Genomic DNA, 24,930 nt, shown 5'->3' on the forward strand with positions numbered 1-24,930 from the left:
CCAAACCCCAAGGGGTGTTGCCTGTAGACCTCCATGACCCTCAACCCATTAGGGTCTCCACTCCTAGACCCCCACTAGTTATTGGAATCTCTTCTCATATAAGAAATTTGATTACAATGAGGGGATTTGGGAGTGGAGACCAAAATCAACAACTTAGACAATTATCTTTATCACTAGCATAATATCATTGATAAATAATGAATTATCATACTATCAGTATCAAAGATTCAAATGTCATTATTATTATGAAAAACAATACAACCTTCAACTTTGCACTAGAAAGGTAGACAACAAATTAGAGGAGGTCATTGATTTGGTTGAGTCAAAGCCACAAACACAGCCTTAAATGTCGAGCGAAGAGCTGCAACAGAGTGCAAGGTTTAGAACCTCTCCCCAAGTTTTCACTTGAAACTGTTGTAATATGCAATTTATGAATTATGATGATGATCTTCAAAGGCAATCATCATAAATTCATAATAGCTGCCAACTAACTATTGTATCAAGATTCCGCATGACGTGATTTTGTACTTAATTTGCATTCAAATGAATCAAATTTAATAGAAAAACTTTTTTACTCATTTATAGACTCATTGGACATATTTTGTCATTGAGTTTTGCAAAAAAAATGTGTTTTAAAATTGCCATGTTTTTTGCCAAGTTTTTCCCAAGTCTTTGCCAAGTTCAAGTCTACCAACTATGTGTGGAACAATGGAAAAAAAACTTCATTAGTGTTTGAAATTTTAATTCAAAAGTTAATCTATTCAAAGTTAAAGTTGAAAAGTTAGATAGCCATAGCCTTAACTTTAAAATAAAAATTTCTAATCTTCCTATGCCATTATTTTTCTTCTCCAAAGTGCAAAATGAGTAAAAAAAGGAAATCTATATATACATATATATACTTCAGAAACACTATTTGAAAAACTTGGGAAATGGCACAGCAAATGAGGGCAGGTGGTGATTCCTATGGGTTAATCGCAAGTTTTTGGAATGTGATGCTTCTATGGGTTCAATGAACCTGTTATTTAACATGCTATAACATTAAGTGGATTTGTATTCCATGCTAACCAGCCAAGAAGAATTTATGATTTCCAAACGATATTGAGTAGCAAGAATTGAAATATTTTTAATTTGATACATAGGATGTAAGTCCAACTTTCAAGGTAGTAAATCAATCTACAATTATAATATAGTACTCCAGGTGTTTTTGGATAAGCTAATATTCATTTTTTTTTCTAGCTTCATGATAATAGGAAGTATTGTACACATATTGATTGCGGGGGCCAGTATCATGTGCTTTCGCTTCTAGTTTGACTTGGCATGGAAAGGAAGCCATTTCATTGTCCCTGTTATAATTGTTTTATACTACATAAAATACTGTAATTTCAGAGGGCCTAACAAAAAGAAATTATACAGTAGATGTCAATTACAGGGCTCAAGCTCATCTTGTTGCTCCCCCAACTTGGATTGCAATTGAGAAGCATGACAATCATATGACATTTCTTCTCAAATTATGGATGAAAGCTCTTGTAATTTATTCCATTAATATTTCCCTTGTGTTGTTTAGAAAAGCATTCCTTAAATGTTTTGAAAAAATCATTACTTAATTCCAGGCATGCTCTAAGTGACAATTCTTAATCAATTTTAAGGTCTAAGCTTTCTTTTGTTGGAAAAAAAGGTGTTGTTTTATAGTCAACTAATTCATGTCCCGGAATTTACTGCAATTCAAGTCAGTCATTTAATCTATCTACAATATTAATACTTCTGAAGCTCAAAAGAAGATTTCTCAGCTGCAACAACTATGGCTGTGGGATGCATACACCTTGAGATAAGAATAATTCTCAAGCAGATAATAGTTGAAGATATGTATGAGAAATCCATAACAATCAGGACAATATTCTCATGTAGATGCCTATCCTGGTTACTAGCTTGAATTGGTCCTGCAGTGCTAGAGAATATTTAAAATCGACTTCTGTAGAACAATTTTAATCCTACAGCAAAGTGACTCGACTTTAGAAATGTAAAATTGAGGCTCTTGAAAGGTTAATTATATATACCTACAAAAACAACAAGGAAAATCCAAGCAGTAAGGTTCTCTCAAACAATTGAGCTTGATGTTGTATGCACTATCATAGTGATCAAAGCAAGCAAATAAAACAAATTAACATAGTGATAGAGATTTTTTTTTTAATGTGTAATCTAGTAAAAAATTTAAATAGCTCAGAAACAAGCTTAAATGCACCCTCTTCTTTTGGATGCTTGTTTAAAAGCAGCAAGGACTATCCAAGCAGTATGGTTGTATCCTTAAACAATAGAGTTTGATGTTGTACACACTATCATGCTAATTGAAGCAAGAAAATAAAATAAATTGACATAGATATATATGTTTCTTTGATTAATGTGTAATCAGGTAAATCTTTTAAATACCTCAGACACAAGCTTAAATGCACCCTCTGCTTTTGGATGCTTGTTTTTATCTGGATGCAATAACAATGCTGCATATACACAAATGACTATCAAATGCTTAAAGTACAACATATAGTATAGTGAAGCATCAACCACCAATACAACATACAACTATGTGATATGGAACTATATCTGGTACATAGCCATACCAAGTTGGCGATATCTTCTTCTAATCACGTTGATGCCATCATTCTCTTCTACCTGTTTGTGAAAATCCTCATTAGATTTTAAGTCAAAATAATAACTGAGGTTAGAAATTGAAAAACTAAGCAAATTTTATTACTTTATTATTTGTTGTATGAAGCACTTGTATAACTTCTAAAGATAACCCTGCATATAAATGTGCTTGTAACTAAATTGAAAGCGAACTTAGATGATACCATTTGCTAAAAAAATTAGTTTGCAATGTGTTTATGTTTATGTGTGGCACTCATTCATCAAGAAGCACATTCCTCGAATTAGCATTATAGTTTATAAAGATTATTTCATTAATGTCTTACCAGAAAATTGATGAGAGAAATATTTCATGACCTACTTAATGAAAAACTTATTTGACTTTGTAATCCTCTTAATGAGAAAACATACTCAGAATTAAAATAGACTGACATTTTGAAGATAGATTCCAAAAACAATAGATACAACTTGAAACTGAGGTTCAGTTACATTCTATCATGTAAAGGGGTCAAAGGTTGTATTGGAAGGCATTTACTGGAGAATTTAACAATTTATAAAACCCCTTGCCATACATGTTAGGTTGTTAGCACTCACAAGCAATTTGCAATTAAATTTTTGCAACTCAAATAACTGGATGCAAACCTAAAGTGATTATGTTAGTTGAAAGGAAGTAACTAATTTTGAAAATATTATTTCAAGACATAAAGTTGGGCCCACAGGTCAACTAAAAAGTTCGAGTCAGAATGGCACCTTATCAAGTATATCTGCAAATATTCTAATAAAAATAAGTAGCATTCACAAGAAACATATTTTATACTATTGAAAGCCCTACCGAAATTTAAAATGAACTTGTTGGAAACTTGAGTTTATGTGTTGTGTTGTCATTGATGTCAACCCGTTTGGTGTTGTCATTAAAGTCACTATGTGTTGTTGGTCCAGAAGTGTGTGTTCTAATGTTCTTGAGTGGTCTAATGGTATTGTTGAGGTGTTTCCGGAAGATTGGTGTAGTGGAAGTTTCAATATGCAAGAAACAATATGTATGTAGGAAAGAGTATTTAATGTCCTAATGGGGGAATGCTTTGCATTCATCTGGTATGCGAAGATTATGGAATGCGGTTCTAGATATAATGTTTATGATTTATGTATATTGTAATATCAAATTACAATTCCTCTGTTGCTCAAATGGTAGAGTTGTTGTTTTTTATAGTATGGCTATTTGTTAGAATTGGTCTAGAGAATGCTAGACAGTTCTCTAATTTGTGGATTCAAGTGTTGCGGCTTCGAGGACATGTTCATTTGGTTTGTGCAGTGTTCCAATTCAATATTTGGTGATGATTTGATTGGAAAGTGAAGTTATGGTGTTCTAAGTTTTGTGTTGTTAGTCGGGTTGGTTTTCAATTGATTGAGGTGGTGTATCCTATATGGATCATGCTTTTTTGGTCCAAATCTACCTTAATGGTTGAGTTTGGATATTGATATAGGTCTCGCTGTGGCATGTGTAGATCCACATTGAGTTTTGTGCATTGGAAGATGTTTTTGGGCCAACTGGTTGGCATGCTACATTGTCTATCTACACGTTTCATTTGGTGCTGACTTTGGAGGATGTATTAGTGTGTGCGGTTCGTTGGAATCGTTTGGAAAGGAAGTGTTGTGATGTGTTTAGGTCCCCTCTATCTCCTAGAGTGGACCACAATGGATATTATAGGTCCGAGTGAATGAATTTATGTAATATTGTTTATTTTGTCTGCGGCCGACCCTCAACTAGGGTTTCAATGAATTATATTGTATATATATGAGTGTAAATGTATGAGTTGAGTATGGGATGTACGTAAATCGATGTGAAGTGGATGTGAATGATGCGCAAGCAGGTTTGGTGTAGCAAAAGTATGAAAGACAGTTGTGAAGAGCTTTGAGACGATGTTTGATTTGAGATATGTTTGCCATGATATTGGTCGCTTGACACAATGGTTCAAGGACAATTACATGATCAGGAGATCTTGTTCATTTCAGTTCATTGATTATCTCCACTTGCTGGAATGTGTGTTGCATTTGGCAATTAGTGCATTCATTTGTATCTTGCCCTAAGACAATGAGTCTCAATACTGCAAGTCCTTTGTATCTTGCCCTAAGGTTGTGTGCCTTAGTCTTGCATGCCCTTTCAGGGGCAATGATCTCCTTGGCCTTGAACCTAAACATTGTAATCAATTATTCATATTGTGAGTGTGATTCTCACCGTGGTTTTTCCCTGTTTAGGGTTTTCCATGTAAATCTGGTGTTCATGTGTATGTTGTGCTTTGTGCTTTCATGTTTCATAATTACAGTAATAAGTTAAGTGTGTTGAAGTTTAATAAATCAGAAGTGAAGTGTTTTGAGGGCCGGACTGATTCAGCACCCCCCCCCCCTCTCAATCTTGCGGTGTGTTCAACAGAAATTAAATGTATAAGAAGCCCTTATACAAGAAACTGAATATATTCATCAAAAGCATGAATGCCACCTAGTATGCACATTTTGAATCCAATGAAATAGAGAACAATGAATCATTCATTCTTTGACATTTTCTGCAATTTTCCATCATCAAGCCACTGGAGGAAAAATGAAAGAAATACACAACATCAAGCAAATTTATAAACTAATTTCATGTTTCTCAATCAGTTTGTCTATATTTAAAGCACAAGCAAAGGACATTGGAAATGGGGATTAGGGCTTTGGTCCACAAACACAAATTTATTGAAAAGGGGACATAACAAGTTAACCCTTCCCAAAAATTGTTTGGCCTTAAGCAATGCAAATTAAAGTCTCCATCTCTTTCTAACTAAAACTCTTTGCAATTTTTATTGCTATGAATCATCCTTGGAAAATTCTAATTGTTATGCTTCCAAAAGTGACTACATCATTTGGAAGTTTACTACTTTCCAAGCATCATATATATTTGGCCATCAACTACCACCCACAAAATATTATTTTTCCCATTCTTGAAAGCTCCAATATGACCAAGTATACTATGAATACTATTGTGACATCTCCATATGAATGGCACTCTACTTTCTATGAACACCAAACCAATGAACATTAATGCACCACAAACACAATGCCTTAAGTGGAAACATACTAGTGAGTACTTGATGAGTGCTATTAAAGTAGCGATCGCTAAGATACAACCATTTCATACATGTTGCTTGATGATATGAGGTAGCATTTCTCAAGTCTATTTCCATCCACATATTCACTAACTCTACTTGTCTATTTATTTGAAAGAAATAACTAGTTCTAAAAGAGACCTTGTCGCTACACAAAAAAAAAACTTGGGAATTCTTGTGACGAAGTCCATGAGCACACTTTCCCAGTCTTGTTGGGGTATAAGCCATGGCTACAATAAACTTCCCAAAAAGACTTGCTTAACTACATTCTATTAATAGATGATTTAGTCTTTGATGTGTTTGAGATCCTCCTCAACACACCTCCATGTAATCTCTCTTATATATCTACAAATAGTGTAGGATTTATAGTATCTCACCATGGGTGTATCATGCAAGGGTTTCAAAAACTTTTGTTTCATCTTAGGATCAAATATAAAATAGATTTTGTCTTTGTACCCAATGGAACCATTTCTCTCGCATGCTTATCATCCTCACACTTTGACTAAGATGTTAGCAACAAATGTACTCTTGGCATTTTTTGTCTTGCTAAAACCCTTCTAGTCACCAAACATGGTAGAAATAGAATAAGGAATGGGCATTTGAAGAGACATTGAAAATTGCATTCCTTTTTTCCTTCACATAAAAATCATCATATGGATTTTTACTTAGCCCAAGCAATCTTGGGAATTTGCAATTCCCAATCCTCAATCCTTGTGAAAATCTTGAACAGGAAGTACCCCAATTCCCAATCCTCAAAGGTGGCTTCCACCATGCTATTATAATAGTATCACAAGTTGGAAACTCTAAACCAAGAGATGCCCCTACATTCATCTTAAAGAGTGGGTTATCAACAGCCCAATTGAAACTAGAAAAAGATTAAAAATTATTCTCATTTTTTTGTTCAAATCATTCTTCATGTTAACAGAATTATGTGCAGTTGTCCTCTAGAATCATCATTTCTGATTCCCCACTAATTGTGTTATCCTCAAGCGACTTTATTCGTTGACCTTTTGTTCATTGCCTACCATATCAATTAAGTCCAACTCTATACTTGCAACTTCTAGTAATCCTAGAAACTATTCTACATCAAAATCCTCTTGAAGCTTGTCAAGGTCCTCAATTACCTACTTAATTTCCTTAGCTCTGGCTTCATTCTCTTGACCTTTGAGATTTTCTATAAAATCCAGCCATTATTTTGCCTCTAGAAGAGCCATTTGCATCTTTTATAAGGAGTCCTTGGTTGATTTAAGCTCAATCATCAACTTTTTCCTTAGATGCATTTATGGCCATCTCTGCAAATCTATGAACAAATCTCTCTCTGCCTTTAATCAAATGCAGAAATTCCGATTTCAACCTTTATAAAGTATTCTTTACTACTTGAAAATCTACATGGGTTTTTGTATGTTTAGTCCCAACAACATTCCCTTCATTTTTCTTCTAAGCCTTCTTCAAACTTACAGTTAGCTCTTCAAGGATCCTTTTTGTGCTATCCAACTCAATAAGAACTTGCACCTATTTCTCTTCTATTACCTGTAGCTCTTTAGGCCTCTGTGCAACATTGGCAAAATGACATTTCTTGTCTTTTTTTAAGATCTTGGAAGTTTTTTATAAACGGAAGGAAAATTACTCATAGATGCAACATGACCTTCTATACTTACTGAGATATCTTTTTCTTTGTGTGAATAATCTGCATACTTGAGCTGATATGATTTTGATGCTGCCGATTTCTCAAATGCTCCACTTGAGTTAACCACCTAAGGAAGATTCAGAATCATCGAGTTCTGACTTTTTTCCATGGGAAGCTGCACTACCATTTCCCAAGGAAAATTACTCATAGATGCAACATGACCTTCTATAGTTACTGAGATATCTTTTCCTTTGTGCAAATGATCTGCGTGCCTAAGGTGATGTGATTTTTATGCTGCTGGTTTCTCATATGCTCCACTCGAGTTAACCACCTAAGGAAGATTCTAAATCATCATTTTTTGACTTTTTACCATGAGAAGTTGCACTTCTCCATCTTAATCATCAACGGTTAGGCTATCCATTAACTCTTTCAATTCATCATCCTCCACAGCCCTAAGAATTCACTTGCACTCTTCCTGGTCAGCACCATGAATCATGAAGAAACCAACAACATCAGGCATCAAAAGAGGACCCAATGCAAGCCCCACCTCAAACTTTAATATCGGGTGTTCAAAGCATTACTCAAATCTCATTTTCTTTTCCATAGACTTGGTATCACTTGAACCTGCACCCCTGTTTGCTAAGCTATCAACTCAGCAGGCTTGTGACACATGGGAACCCTCCTAGGCCTGTGGGTTGCCTAAAACTTGGAGTGAACCTCCAAAGAAAGCTGGTTCTTAACTGGCTATCACCTAATTCTGACTACCTTGATGATTTTGTTGAGAAAAGAGAAGGAAAACATAAAAATGAGCCTACTATCTAACAGGTGATGCACCAAACTGAATATCTTGAGAAAGAACAGCAAATAATAAACAATATGACAGTAACAATACTCACCTACACAACCCAGTTGATCATAACCCTTGCATAAATAATTTATAAGAAGGTTAAAATCATAGTCCTTAGAAGAGAAAAACACTTCTCACAACCTAAGATTGTTATTTCACTCACAACTTATAACCTGCAAATAATTATGCTTTTGCATAAGGTACCCTCATGAAAATACAGTTTAAAGGACAAGACTATCACAAAAACCTGCATAAACACCAAGTACTCATAATGACAAAAGAATATGGGAAGGCATGGACTGCTTGTCACTGCTCAAAGTTATTACAATGCTCTGTTATTCCTGAAAATGTGTTGCAAAAACATTCCTTCCTGCAGAGAGAACTCAGAAATTACAGTCTACTAAAAAGATGAATGAAGAAGAACAACCCTTACAATGAAGAAGGAAGGTAGTATATATGCTTTCCAAAACGCAGATAATGAATAATAAATTCCACTTCCTCTTGGGCGAGCAGAACCAAAAAATCCACTTTTCAAGCCCTCAAACAGGTCTGAAAGGGAACACACTTGAACCAAAGTCAAGCCAACCGAAGTTGCTACCATAAAAGCTCTTAATTGCATCATAAATGGCCCTAAAATATCTCCTGACAAGTCTGCAAGCCCTCATTAATGCCAAAAAGGTCTCTTTGACCTTACAATAAATGAAAATAAATATCTGTTAAAGTGATTTTAAAAAATATCATTACTTAATTTGAACATTTGTTTAATTTTATTTTTATATTTAAAGTCAAAATTTATTAATATGAGAATAATAAGGTTATTAATTAAAGTGATTAAATTCACCTTAACAAATAATTTATCATTTCTTATTTATTAAAATTTTATAAATGTGATAAGAAAACACATTTAATAAAGTGATGAAATTTGCCACTTTAGTAAATAACCTTTTTCTTACTCTATTTATAAAATTTTTGACTTTAAATATATAAATAAAATAAAACAAAAGCATTAATTAATAAACTTTAAATCATTTTAATAGATATTTGTTTTATTTATTGTAAAAACCTATGCCTAGACTATTCATAAAAAAGAAAATTTATTAAGTGAATTATAAATGTCACTTAATAAATATTAATTTTATGAAAAAATAAATTATTAAGTGACATTTATAATTCACTTAACAAATTTTCTTACAAGGGATCATATAAGTCATTTAAATGACTTCCCAAGGCATTTCACGAGGCCACTAGAGATGGAGAAAGAAAAATAAAACAAAGGCAAAAAGATGCCAATGTAATCATCGATGTATATAGGGTAATTGAAACCCTAAAACTATTCATTCCTCTCCATTCGATACTTTCACATCCTGTGCTGGAAACTGAAGAGGCCGCCATGAGGGTTTGGAGGTCGAAATGAAGGGCATTTGTGACGATTTCCTGCAGATTTCCGCCATTTTTGGGTGTCAGCGTGTCTCTTTTCTTCACCTTTGCCGATTCTGGGCACATACTGGGCTAATCGTGGACTGATTTTCGCACATCCCTTCGCCATTAGCAAAAAACTGGGCGTGAATTTTGTTCGTTTTTTTTTGCTGCAGGGCGCGATCTTCTGAGAATTGTCTGGCCACCATGGGGTTTTGCCACATTCCGAGGCTTTTTTAGAAATTGTAGAAAGGGTTTGTAGATTTCAAGTGCATACTTTACTTTGATTCTGAAAGTCGACTCTATTAACAGAATTTCTTTTTCTAAAAGCTACCTCTGAAAATATAGGACTGCTATGACTGAAATATATTTCAATTTATTTTGCAAAAAAAATGCTCCTTTCTGAAAGTGATTTTTCGAAAAATTCGCCCATAAAACTAAAAAGAAATAAGATCTCTTGCACTAAAAGATCTCTCTGATTACCCCTGTTGACGTGTATTTTGTACACAATCAAACACAGAATAAAATACCCAAGGGTACCTTATCCTCTCTTGAATAAAGCCTCTGATTGCTGAAGATGTCGCAAAAAAAGATCAATCAGGATGACTCCAAGGTTCTTTGATGTAGGGTCTCTACGTGTGGATAAGCACCAGTGGTCGTTGTGAATGCTGTTTCATCAAGGGGCCTTACGTTTCCGTATTGTAGGAACAGGATTTCCTAAAACTAACAAGTTCTCATAAAGATCAAAAGGTAGGGTTTGCAAGGGATGAATTCTAATCTAACCCTAAGAATGACTCAATGTAGGCTAGACTTGGTAAGATTCTACCAATTTCAATATTGCCAAAACATAACAACTCAATTGAAATTGATGCGATCTTCTAAGGTGACTAATGATTTTCCAATTCATCAAGGATCGTAGACACTACCATGAAGGTACATATCAATAGTTCAATGATGATTGGAGGTTTAAGTAATCCAAATATCTCCAGTTGACCACACAAGCCGTTCTTACAATCAGTAAGAAGCTAGTGGTTTGGAACGTGAATCTCACCAAAGATCAAGCTCAACACTTAGTCCTTCAAATTTAAATACTACTTCGACCAAAAATGATTCAAGAAAGTAACCATGAAAGTAGCCACAAGGATTGCAATAAAACACCATAACTTCAATATTTTATTGATCTCAAAGCCAAAATAGACAACAATTGCTTGAAATTCTCTCTTCAATGCTCAATCTTGCTACAAAATAGCTTTCTTCTCTCCAAAAAGCTCTAATCTTCTAATTTCTAACTTACTATCTTCTAATCTCTAATTCTAATTTTCTAATATGACAAAATGAAAATGAATGAGGGTATATATAGCATCCTCAATTACAATGAACGGCCCAGATCAAAAGAAGATCAACGACTGAGATTCTGACACCTAAACCCTAATTAGGGTTTATTACAAAAAGTTCCCCTTTTATTGAACAATATTAAATGCATAGCCAAATATTTAATTGGCACAAAAATCTAGGAAACATAGACCAATGATAATTAAGGTGCCACATCATCTATAACAACCTCTCTTCTAGAACCTTGTTCCCTTTCCAATGCTCCTTCTTAGCATATGCAACGAATCTAGACACAATTCCTTCAATCTCAGTAATAGGAATCTCGAGAAGATTCCTCATTCGTTCCTCCAAATGGATGACCTGATCGAAAGCCTTGAGAAGAGCTGCATCCCATCCAGGCTCGAGTTCTTTGATTTTCTCAATCAGGAGCATAGTAGCGAACATTTGATCCCTTTGCTCATCTATGATAACATTCTCATCTTTGCAAAAGATGACCTTGACCTTCTCCTCCAACTCTTGAAGATTCACATCTGTCTCATCTTCAATCCTCCTGCCAAGAATAGAACATAACACCTCAAACACATTGTCTTGAATTGGATGGATGACCTCCTCAACTTGATTGCACTTGGTACTAATGTCTTCGAAAAGAACTTCCTTCATCTGAAGTAGAGTTGACCATTGGAGTAAATTATGAGCTCCTCCATCCATTATCTTTTCTTGTGCTAGGATTTTCCTTGGTGTTTGCCTGATTACTTGCAGAACAGGAATGATAACATCTCTAGTGTGGGCAAAGGCGGCTACTGTTATCATTAGGTTGTGAATGATCTCAAGGATCTGGATAGCTCGATGGGTGGTCTGCATCATTCTTGTTGCGAATTCAACGGCTACGGTATGGGATTTGTCAATCCAAGAGCTCATAAGCTGAACCAAGCTCTTAACTCTCTCTGCCTTGCCAACTGATTCAAGGGGAAGTGCTTGCACAGGAGATACTGCTGGATCCTGACGTCCCAAAGGCTGATTGAGATGGCTAAAGTAGCCTCTCCAAGCACCGACCTCTCGCTCAAGCTTTCTATTCTTTTCTATTTCTTCTTTAAGCTTGTCTTTAAGTGCCTCAAATGAATCAGTTGCCTCATCCAGTGTCTACTCGGCTGTGAGTGGACCAAGCTCAAATGTTTCTACATCATACTCTTCTGCAAGGATTTCACCTTCATACTTGTCTACTGCCGGTGTAGCTATCTACAACTTCCTGGACCCTGTCTCATCTCTGATCATCTTGGACATCTTGGTGGCCTTCTTCCTTTCTGTTACTCCCTGAGAATTTCCTACAAGGTTCTCTAAGTCAATTACATTATCTTCATCTTCGATCACACTCACCCTTGTTAGCCTCTCCTTCAACCAATCTGGAATGGCGGACCTTGTCTCTCTAACTTGTATCTCTTTAGGCAATGGTTCTTCTTCTCGGAGAGGAGATGTCACTTCATCATTATTCTTGTCTTCATGTAGCTCATTATCTTGAGGAGATTGACTTGATGAACGTTGAGACGCCTGCCCTTCTTCGTGTGTATCATTCTGTACCATTGATTCCATAGATTCCTCAACTTCAGGTACCCTCTTCTCTTGTCCTACATTCTGACTTGTCCTTTTTTCATGTCGAGAAGATGTATCGGATGAGCGATCTCGATTGGCCTCTTGTTTCTTCTTGGAGGGTTCTCTTTTCTCAAGTCTTTCTTTTCTCTTCACACCTCTAGGATGGGGATTGCCTTCACTTGCGCTTCGAAGATTACCTCCACTTGTGCTTCTAGGATGAGGATTACCTTCACTTACACTTGCTCCTCCTTCCCCTGGTCTTTCCTCCAAAGTAAAAGTCATAGGTATGTTCTGTTCTCTCAACTTTTGATGTTGCACATCAACCCATCTGCGAGTACAAGACAAAACTGGAGCCATCAAAGCTTTTAAGTCAAAAACCTCATGTTCATTCCAATCTATCTTCACTGCTTTGTCTTCTCGGTCATAAGATGATTGGAGATGTCTGCCACTGTCCTGAGCTTGATCAGCCACTCTGTAAACTTTGCATTTCCTGATGAGATCTAAAGGTAACCTGGAATGCATCTTTCTTTTCACTTCTAAATCATCTGTGAGATTCATCAAAAAGTCCTCTATCTGAAATTCGTGCTTGTACTTTCTACCAACTGTTTCTTCTATATATCCATAAGGATCAAAATTCTCTCTCAAGGCAAAGAATGAAAATGAATATAAGGCCAACTCCTTCTCTGCGTCATCCATGGCTAGAGCATTAGGACATACCTCAACTGAATTCCCTAGTATGATAGGTACAGGAATTCCATTTCCATGCCTGTGTCTGAATGCCTTTGCATAAGCTGCCAACTGCCTAATCACCTCAAGTAACACTATCCTATCTGTTGGATATCTTGGCAACATATATGGAGGTGAAGGACACCCATGAACTCTAATATATGTAAACTTCTGGAATTGGATAAACCAAGCACCATACCTTTTCACAAGCTCCTGTGCATCTTGAGATAGCTGATTGTGAATCCCGCCTTGCAATGTCCTGGTGATGTTCATCGTGAAGGTATCATTGACTAACTTGTAGTCACTTCCAGGTGGATGATGCAAATGGACATAAGAATCACAAACTCTGACTTCTCCGGGCCCTCTTCCGATCACTCCTCTGTGAGGTAATCCTGCATATTCAAAACTCCTGATCAAGGCATCTATGATGTATGAGCTCATGTGGAAGGATTTGGTAGCCTTTAGCCTTTTTAACTGCCCGTCCAAGCAATGGCTAATAATTCTAGCCCAATGAATTGTTCCTTTTCCTTGAACTATCACTTGGATGAAGTAGAACATCCACTTCTCAAAATAGAAGGCTTGAGGAGCCCCTGTAACTCGATTGAGTAAAGTTATCAAATCTCTGTACTCCTCCTGGAAGTCGATCCTATGTGGTGTGTTGGGAATCTTGCTCAGGCGAGGACGACTTTTGAGTAACCAATTCTTATTGATAATGCTCAAGCAAGTGTCTGGATCATCTTCGTACATGGACCTAGCCCCTTCCAAGCTTTTGTAAATCATATCTTTATGTCCTGGTAAATGGAGAGCTTCACTGATAGCCTCTTCTGAAAGGTAAGCCAAAGTGTTTCCCTCCTTGGACACGATTGATCTTGATTGTGGGTTATAATGGCGGGCGCACTCGATCATCAGCTCATGGCACTGGACTGCTGGAGGGAAACTGGCCGCCTTGATAATGCCACTTTCAATTATTCTCCTTGCGACAGGTGATGGCTTTCCAATGTAAGGGACCTCTCGAAACTTCTTCACACTGAAGTTTCCCAAGTTGGTATCTCCAATGTTGCTCCATTTTGACACAATCTTGGTCTCCAATTCTTCATTCCTTTGATCTTCCTTCATGAGAGCTGGACAACTAGTGGATGCTCTTGCCTTTGGGGTCGCCATCTTGACACCTACACAACATTTCATAATGAGTAATATATTTTGCAATTTAAACATTTAGGAAACTTCATGATAAATCTTTGAATTATCATTTCCTAAATTTAACTACGCAATTTGAAATTCAAAATTCAAAATTTCAACATTGAGACTAGGATAATCTCGCCATACCTCCTCTTGAGAATTAACTCTAAAAAACGATGCAAAATAAGGTAAATTTGCTAGGCAAAAAATGTAGATCAAGACTCCCTTTAGCAAAATGCGCCTCTCTTTTAGTCCTCACGAGCATCAACTCCACCACCTTAGTCTTCAACAAAATTCGCTCCAACTTAGACTAGATTTCACACCTTCCTTGCTTCTCCAAATCGCACTTTGAATGAATGAGTGAATGATGGATTAAAATCGCTCAACACACCTCTCTTATATAGGCGCTCACCATTTCATTATCCATAGGCCGACTTGGTAAAATAGAACCAAAAATAAACAAAAATTAATAAAAGGAGAAGGCCGACTTGCCCCAAAACATTAAAGTGATACCTTAAGCGCTCCCATTTCGAATTTTCATTTAATAATAATTAATTTTAAATGCCTTTATAATTAAAAATTTTGATTTTTTTTAGAGGTTCAAAAATTAATTATTAAATGCTATGTGCTCTTATTAAATGTCAATTTAATTTTTTAAATATTTTGGAGTTTTAGCGAAATTGGCATTTAATGTGATTTGGAGGACATTGGCGTCTAGGCATGGTAAAAATATCAATTTGTTAATAACCTCGCTCTGGTCCCTTGGATAGGGGCAGGAGCGCCTTTTCATTTTTGGCCTTGTATTCCTTGTTTTCACGTTCAAAATCTCTTACTGGACGTCCAAAATGGCGTTTTCATTTGGAACTTGGAGTTTGATTTATTCGATCTTTGGAAGGAGCTTGCCTTAAAGCATTTTCGCCCTGGTCCCTTGGTGAGGGACAGGAGCGATCTCACCCTTTGTCCTTGGTCTTTGTCTTTCAAATCGCCAATTCAAGTTTGGAGGTAAACAATGATCTTCATTCGTTCCTTCAGTGCATGCTCAACTCGTTTTCTCAAGGCAAAATAGACTCTCCAAAGATTTTCGCCCTGGTCCTCCAGTGAAGGACAAGAGCGATTTTTACATTTGAGCCTAAGATTGTCGATTCTTGGGGGCAATTACTTGTTCATCATCTTTCGAAAGATATTTCTCACCTTGTACAACCTTGTCTTGGCGTGATTCTGGAGGGGATTTGATGATTTTATAAAAATCGCCTTGGTCCTTCAGTGAAGGACAGGGGCGCCTTTTAGTCTATTGTACGAATTCTTGACCACGTCGACCTCCAATTACCCTCAAGGCATAAAACATGATTCTCCATTCTATCTTGAGTCTTGGAAACAAGAAATAGTATTTCAAAAGTTAAGTGTTTACGCGTACTTGAAGATTTCGCTCTGGTCCCTTGGAGAGGGACAAGAGCGCCTTGGCTAATTTTCATCGAATTTTGTGGCCTTTGCAACTTCATTCCCCCTTGAAGCACTTTTAAATGTCATTACAATCTTGTGTCTTGACCTGGATTCGTCCCAATTTGAGGAGGAAGGCTTGTTAATGTATTTTTCGCCCTGGTCCCTTGCTGAGGGACAGGAGCGCCTTGGCAATTATGAGCTCACTTATGTTTTGCCAACTTTCAAAATTATCTTCAATGGACCGATTATGCCTTCCTTCATTCATCCCAAACTTGAAACTTGCTTTACCTTTGCCAAAAATTTGTCTTGTGAGAAAATCGCTCTGGTCCCTTGGAGAGGGTCAGGAGCGCCTATTGCCATTTGGGTCGATTCTCTTCTTTGTGGCCTACTCAAGTTATATTCAACGGGCAACACATACTTCCCTTGACCTCTTCAAATCGTAAAATCACTTAAATCTTGCAAGGATAATGCAAATTTGGAATTCAAGCTCCGGTCCTTCAGTGAGGGACAGGAGCGCCTTTTGGTTTCAAGGCCAAATCTTTTCACTTTTCATCTCAAATTTCCTTTGCTGGGGAAGATATCATCTTTTTGTAATCCATGAACGAGAGCCCAAGTCCAGAAAAGGTCCAAGAAGGTGTGTACAAAGAAAATCGCTCTGGTCCCTTGGTGAGGGACAGGAGCGAATTCATCTTGCTAGACAAAAAGTTCAACCTTTCATTGCTTTTAACTAAGTCTAGATACTCCATTATGCTCATTTCATCCTTCATTGTGTCCTTAATGCTTCAATTTGATCAACCAAGGCCAAAAAATGACCAAAATAAATCATTTCGCCCTGGTCCTTCAGTGGAGGACAGGAGCGATTTGTCTTAATCCTTCAAACTTCATTATTTTCAAATCTTCAAAATCCTCAAAATCTTCAACTCACGTCCAATCATCTCCCCTGGAGACCCTGCACAAAACAATTGAAGGAAGTTAGAGACAAATACGCACTAAACAACATTTTCGCCTTGGTCCCTGGGAGAGGGATAGGAGCGATTTCACCTTTATAAGCCAAAATAACCACAATTTAGGTCTTCAATCACTTCACCAAGCAGGGTTAGGTCATCTTCAAGGCCAAGGACCAGTTAGCAAGCCTTCAAAAATTTGGTCAAAATTTATCCAGACAAAAAATGTACAATTCCATCATCAAAATGCTAACACTTAGACATAGCTTGAATTTGCCTCAAAATCCTGATTAGACCTAACCTGAGACATACCTGACTTCCTGACAGGCTCATCCTATTTCAAAATTTGCAATCTTCGGGAGGATGCTTAATAATCTTCAAAATCTGACTGGACTCGGCTTGAAAATATCCAAAAGAAACCCCTAAGGCCTAACCCTAGTCTAGACAACTCAATCACTTACTCAAAACCCTAAAAGCAGAGAGAAGAACAGGCAAAACAAAAGCAAAAAGAGGGGGTCCCCATTTTAATGGGGCGATGTGTGAAATGGTCATAACAACCCCCAATCTGGAACCATATAAACGAATCTACACGCCATAATGTGCAGTCATATTCTGGCAATTTTGTTATGAATTTAAAGTTGAAACCCCTGTATTTTCCTTTTTCCTTCTTAGCAAAACTCAGAACCATGAATGAAAAGGATAATTCCTCTGCGACTGTATTTGGTTTTTCAGTTGCATACTACTGGGCACTGCTTTTTTGGTTTACCTTTTTGGCCACCATGGGTGCACATTTCTCAGAATTGTTTACATAGCAGTTCGATTTTTGAACAATTATGAGAACATGAAAATGGTGGAAAAAATTATAAACCCTCCCTTCGCTTTTCTAAACTTGTACTATGCCTGAAACTGTTTACAAAATCATTCATCTTCTGAAAACTGGGCGGATTTCTGGGGATACTTCACATATTTTACCTCTAAATCGGCTGCCTCAGGTTTGCTTCATCACTATATTACAAACAAAAATCGATCTGCATTCTGAAAATTGACCGTCATTAGTCTGTTCTCTTTCTGGACTGCTGCTCTTACTTGACTGTTTTAACAGTCCCATATGACTGTAGCTAATCATTTCCTCTTTAACTGCACTCTATTTTGAATCTGCTCTTACATCACTGTGACTGAGTGATTAGTGAACTATCTCATGCATTTATGTGCCAAACGAACTCTAGCTTGATTTGAAATGAAAAAGATGATGTAATCCAAAAGATTTCACCTAGGGCTTTTATCAAAAATTTGCATCTTACATTTCAATATGACTGTCTGTATGTATTGCTTTCTTTCTTGTTTCATAGCACTTCCTGCTGTCAATAATCTGTTTACTGTGCATTTGGCCTTTCAGGCTGTCAGCTTTGTGGTGACGGTCATCTTTGCATCTATGGCTTATATCTCTTTTAACTATTAGGCTCTATGGCCACGCCTCCATTGTATAAATGTACTCACTGTTATGTCCCTTCTCCATGCTTCATAAAAGACCCTCTTTGTGATCTCAAATTCAAATTTTACCAGTTCATTGCGTATCTTTAGGCATGCTTGTCACTATTATGAGGCGTACTCATGTAAATCATCATTGTGCCTTGAAGGTGCTCATTAGCTGGTCTGTGAGTAACATGATATACCTTGACTCTTTTTAATCTTGGCCACTATAAATGTCGTGATCTGATTGCTACCTTTGGTCTATAAAGCTGAGCGAAGGGCTGCAATCCTTAGCTCCTATGTCAGATATCCTTGAAGTGCTGCAACCTGATTATCGCTTTCAAAACAAATAATGCCTTAGGACTGCACTCCATACGCTACCTAGATCAGGACTCCACCCCATGACTCTTGCTGGTGCATGACTGTCTCAACTTAAATGGACTGTTACACTCATTTTAGTGCCTTATTTAATACTGAAACTCCTTTGCTTCTGCTGGTTTTAGCTTCATTCATGCTTAGGGCTGCTATATAGGGGAGTGACAAAGTATTCACGATGATCTAGAGCTTAATGCAAAAACAACATCCTCAGGGCTTAGATCTTTGAGGCCTCCTTTTTGCTTGATGTTTGAAGAGTTCGTCTCACATAGGAGTTATTACCATCACAAAACTCCCCCTACTGCTGCCAACTGCTATAACTCTTCTAGCCCTTTTAAAACGCAAAACTCACCTTCTGCGATACGACCGCGTGCCCTTGTTGAATTTATATGAGTTGGGCTCAACCCTTGTGGGAGCCTCATTTACCCCCACTCATTTGTGAAGTTTATGACCAGCAAGATGTTCTTTTCCTAATCCTGCACATGAAGCAAACATGTTAGCAATAATATGCATATGTATGGTGATTTTCCTTCGATCTAATATTTGCTTTTCTGAGACCCCTCTGTGATGCTAATTATATGCATCTGATGCATGTGGGGACTATATATATATGCATGCATTAGTACACATGTTAGGAATGTAGTCAGCCATTGCTTAGAACGAAATGTTCTAACGCATTGCATATTTTAACTCTCTTGCAGATACCAGAAGGAAAGCAGATACAGACCAAGACGAAGCAACAAGACAAAGGCAACATCGAGTCTACTCCAGCCGTTCCAATCATTCAGGCAATGACTAGTTCCATTCTCAACATGCTCTCTTTATTTTTTGTACTTATGTATACATGTCTGTGTATTTCCTTCCTGCACCTGATGTATGTAGCTAGTCTCACGGCTCTTTGTGTGGGACGCATGTTTGAATATCAATAAAAATACTTCTCTTTTTGAAATGAGATGTCTCTCTCTCTTCCTATTACAAACTAGAAGCATTAAAATGTAATCTTTAGTTGATTCTTCCTTCGTGCAGTTGGAATGCAAAATAGCAGAAGTAATATGTACTTTACTCCATTTTGTAAAAACAAGCATAACTTAACCTATTTTTCAACTAGAAGTGAAAAATAGGTAACAAGACTAACTTAAGTGAAAGAAATTGAGTAATCTTGGCTGGAAATAGTAGCTTTAACCATTTCTCGACACATCTTATAATGACAAAATCCTTGCAAGAGTATCAATTCTTTGCTAGAATCCATACCTTCATGACTTAAGCTATAATAATGGAGATAGTCAATTTTCTTATCATCAATTGCTTGTCTAAAAATTTCAGCAAATTGACAACCAACATTAGTATTCATTGAGGCACTCTTATTCAGTGCATGTCTTTCAAAAAGGTCATCCTAAGACACCACCTCATAAGCTTCTTGATTTTCTCATCTAAACCCATAGGACTGCTTAGAGTGCATGTCTACCTTTATTGAATAAAGTATTTGTTACATCCCACTTGTACCCTAGTTGTTAATAAGCAGTATTTATGCCCTGATACATGTTTACCCTAGTGCAATTATGATATACTTGCAAGATGTTTAACGTGCCCTAATTTTCATGTTTAAATGGAATGAATGTACCCTAGTTTTCTTAAAGCTTTAATTGACGAATATGTTCAGATGATTATGCATATGTGAATGATGACAATTATGCTTATAATGATGATTTCATGAATTTACAGTTAACATTGTGATATAATTTTTTACCTTTGTCAATGAATTATGAATTGTCAGAACAAAACAAGATTTCGATCTAACTGATTTCATTGGCAAGTGTGTGCAAGAGACCGTCATCCTCCGCGAAGGGAGGCAATGTATCATCAGGTCAGGAGGTAAGGGAAAGAAAGAACTCAACGCCGTCTAAAAACCCTAACCTAAGTCAAGTAAACTTATGTTGACCTTGTCAAACCTTGTTAGCCATTGCATCAGGAACCTAGATGGTCCGTGCAGAAATTTTAGGGTTCATAACCCTAGGTCTTGTTGCTTTTTGGGGTTATGAATTATTATTATTAAATATCATTAATTAATTATTTTACTAATTATTAATCAAATTTTGCAGTGACTAATGTTTATATCAAATTGATATATCTTATGTAAATACATCGGTACGAGAATACGTATACATAACCGTATACATATACATGGCTACGAGAGTATGTATACACGACCGTATACATGCTCCCGCAGTCAAGTATACATAAGATATATAAGTCATATATATATAAATATATGAATATGTATATTTAAATCACAATTAATTATTTTGCAAAGACAAGGTTTATTTTAATAAATTAATTAATATCTATCCAACTTTATTTGGCAATTTCAATAAGACAAGTAAATAAAATTAAAGGAGATGCCTTGTCATATAATAAATTTGAAAACTTTCATCTAGGCCACAAAGTGTATTAAGTGGCACATAGCAAGATAATCAAAACAAATATTTCAACCCCCTTCATGGCATGATTCATTGAACTTGTATAATTAATATCTATCCAACTTTATTTGGCAATTTCAGTAAGACAAGTAAATAAAATTAAAGGGGATGCCTTGTCATATGATAAATTTGAAAACTTTTATCTAGGCCACAAAGTGTATTAAGTGGCACATAGCAAGATAATCAAAACAAATATTTCAACCCCCTTCATGGCGTGATTCATTGAACTTGTATATCACTTGGAAATGATATATTTTATCGGCCAAGTTATGCAAAGTTTGTTTTTAAAAAAACAAAACGATAGGCATATAAAACACTATTATCGCCTAACCTTGATTTATTTGGAGGTATCAATGAATTTGAAGTAATCCTTTTATCGATATGAAAAGTCATTATTTTCTATCGAGCATTTAAAAGTAAGTGAGAGACTTCATTTATGATTAATACTTCATATGATATGAAGAATAGAGGGAAGATATTTTTCACGGGCATTATTTTTGTATGCCAAGAAGCTTCTTCAACAAGCCAAAATGCTGAATGTGTGAGGGAATGCAATGATTTTCGCGTGATTCTTCCTGGTTGTTTCATGAAAACCGCTTGGAATTAGGGCATTCAACAAGAAGGGAAAACATTTTTCACATACTTAAACAATATGGTAAAAGAAGGATTCATTCTTTCATACTCCTGGCAGCCGTGGAAATAAGGGTTATGCTCTGCGAATTTCTTTTCTTCTGCTGTGCGTTTCCAAAACCGAGGGTTTGACAAGGGATAGGTTACAAGAATACATTCCAGACATTTTTCTTCCTTTTACAGGTCATGCAATCATACCAAACCCTGCGATTTTGGTTAATAATCCTTCATTGCTTCTTAAATTTCAAAGTATAATGACATGGGAATGGAAGTAAATGGAATACTGAGATATATCAATTTGTGTTATGGTATTGTTGACGTGTATTTTGTACACAACCAAACACAGAATAAAATACCCAAATGGTACCTTATCCTCTCTTGATTAAAGCCTCTGAATGCTGAAGATATCGCGAAAAGGATCAATCAGGGTGACTTCAAGGTTCTTCGTTGAAGGATCTCTACGTGTGGATAAGCACCAATGGTCGTTGTAAATGCTATTTCTTCAAGGGGTCTTACGCACTTTCTGAGAAAGTTGGTCCGTGTTACTCTCGTTTGACTACAGGAACAGGGATTTCCTAATACTAACAAATTCTCAAAAATAGCAAAAGATAAGGGTTTCAAGAGATGAATGCTAATCTAATCCTAAGAATGACTCAATGTAAGCTGGACTTGGTAAGATTCTACCAATTTAAGTATTGCCAAGGAATTACAACTCTACTGGAATTGATGCGATCTTCTAAGGTGATTAGTGATTTTCAAATCATCAAGGATATAGATACTATCATAAAGATACATATCAATATTTCAACAACGATTGAATGTTTAAGCAATCTCAATATCTCCAATTGACCACACAAGGCGTCCTTACAATCAGTAAGAAGCTAGTGGTTTGGAACATGAATCTCACCAAAGATCAAGCACAACACTTAGTCCTTCAAACTTAAACTTAAATACTACTATGATTCAAGAAGATAAACAATCATGAAGATAGCCACAAGTACTACAATAAAACACCATAACTTCAATATTTTATTGATCTCAAAGCCAAATAGACAACAATTGTTCAAAATTCTTTCTTCATTACTCAATCTTGCTACACAATAACTTTCTTCTCTAAGCTCTCTCTCTTCTCTAACTTCTAACTACCATTAAAATGAAAATGAGTGAGGGTATATATAGCATCCTCAAATACAATGAATGGCCCAGATCGAAAGAAGATCAACGGCTAAGATTTTGACACCTAAACCCGGGTTTGTTACAAAAAGGTCCCCATTTAGATGAACATTATTAAATGCATAGCCAAATATTTAATTGGCACAAATATCGAAGAAACATAGACCAATGGGAAATAAGCTGCCACATCATCCTATAACAACTTTTCATCTAGAATTTTGTTCCCTTTCCTATGCTCCTTTTTAGCATATCCAACGAATCTGGACACAATTCCCTCAATCTCAGCAATGGGAATCTCAAGAAGATTCTTCATTCGTTCTTCCAAGTGAATGACCTGATCAAAAGCAGTGAGAAGAGTTGTCTCTCATCCAGGTTCAAGTTCTTTGATCTTCTCAATCAGGAACATGGTAGTGAACATCAGGTCTCGTTGCTCATCTGTGATGACGTTCTCCTCTTTACAAAAGATGACCTTGACTCTCTCCTCCAACTCTTGGATGTCCACATCTATCTCAATCTCAATCCACCTACCAAGAATGGTACACAACACCTCGAACACCTTATCTTGAATTGGATGGATGATACCTTCAACTTGACTGCATTTGGTGCTGATGTCTTCAAAAAGGACCTCTTTCATCTGGAGCAGAGCTGACCACTGTAGGAGGTTATGAGTTCCTCCATCCATTATCTTTTCTTGTGCAAGGATCCGTCTTGGTGTTTGTCTTATTACTTGCAGGACAGGAATGATAACATCTCTAGCGTGAGTGAAAGCAGCTACAGTTATCATTAGATTATGGACAATCTCAAGGACCTGGATAGCTCAGTGAATTGTCTTCATCATTCTTGTTGCAAATTCAACGGCTACCGTGTGGGATTTATCAATCCAAGAGCTCATAAGCTGAACCAAGCTCTTGACCCTTTCTACTTCGCCAACTGATTCAAGAGGAAGTGCTTGTAAAGGAGATACTGTTGGATCCTGACGTCTCAAGGGATGATTGAGATGACTAAAATAGCCTCTCCAAGCACTGACCTCTCTCTCAAGCTTCCTATTCTTTTCCATTTCTTCTTTAAGTTTGTCTTTAAGTGCTTCAAATGAATCGGTTGCCTCTTCCATCCCTTGTTCGGTGGTAAGTGGACCAAGCTCGAATGTCTCTAAGTCATACTCATCTGCAAGAATCTCATCCTCATACTTGTCCACCATTGGTGTAGCAATTTGCAATTTCCTGGATCCCGTTTCATCTCTTATTACCTTGGACATCTTTGTGGGGATTCCTCAGTCCTTTCCCAAGGAAAAGATGAACCGGCCCCATTCCTGCTATCAGTCAGAATTTTTGGGAAATTACTACACAATTGCCTTTATGATTCAGGAGCTTCTAGTAATGTGATGCCCCTAGCTGTCTGTCAGAGACTAGGAATAACTCCTGCTCCTACCAAAAGAAAAGTCACTCAGCTAGACAAGACAGAAGTTCCAGTCATGGGGGAATTGAACAATATCCACATGCAATTGGCTGCGGACCCAAGGGTTCAAAATTTCATAGACATATCAGTCATGGATATTCCTGATTCATATGGGATGCTTCTGAGTAGAGATTGGTCACGAAAGTTGAATGGGTATGTGTCAACTGACTTTGCACATATGTAGCTACCATGGAGAGAAGTCCCAAATCAAATCAAAATCGACAGTACTCCAAGATTGAGACTTATGATAACTGAGTATGGGGAAGATAATGAAGTCCTGTTCTTAGAATCAGATCTAGGGACATACAAGCCTAAAGTGGGAGAGGTCCTGATGATACAAAACCTGCAAGACAAAGATGGTCAGCAAGAGGTGATGGAATCTACAAAAATTGTTGTGGAAAGTGACCAAGGATCCGACCAAGAAGATGACGGAATGTTTGAAAATTTCAGAAAGTTCATACATAGAAACATACAACAA

The 24,930-nt window shown here is 36.7% G+C and overlaps 1 protein-coding gene across 4 annotated transcripts in view; it reads right to left on the bottom strand.

The window, feature by feature from the left end:
• Positions 1–24,930, bottom strand: part of LOC131035841 (meiotically up-regulated gene 184 protein) — a 117,976-nt gene that overhangs the window by 38,825 nt on the left and 54,221 nt on the right. For all 4 annotated transcript variants that reach the window (XM_057967585.2, XM_057967584.2, XM_057967587.2 and 1 more), the window contains 2 exons: positions 2,613–2,664; positions 2,425–2,492 (listed from right to left, as the gene is read on the bottom strand). In XM_057967585.2, coding sequence (XP_057823568.2) covers positions 2,425–2,492; positions 2,613–2,664 — 120 coding nt within the window. The remainder of the gene's footprint in view (positions 1–2,424; positions 2,493–2,612; positions 2,665–24,930) is intronic.

Source organism: Cryptomeria japonica, chromosome 7 (genome assembly GCF_030272615.1).
Source record: "Cryptomeria japonica chromosome 7, Sugi_1.0, whole genome shotgun sequence".
Classification (NCBI taxonomy): Eukaryota; Viridiplantae; Streptophyta; class Pinopsida; order Cupressales; family Cupressaceae; genus Cryptomeria; species Cryptomeria japonica.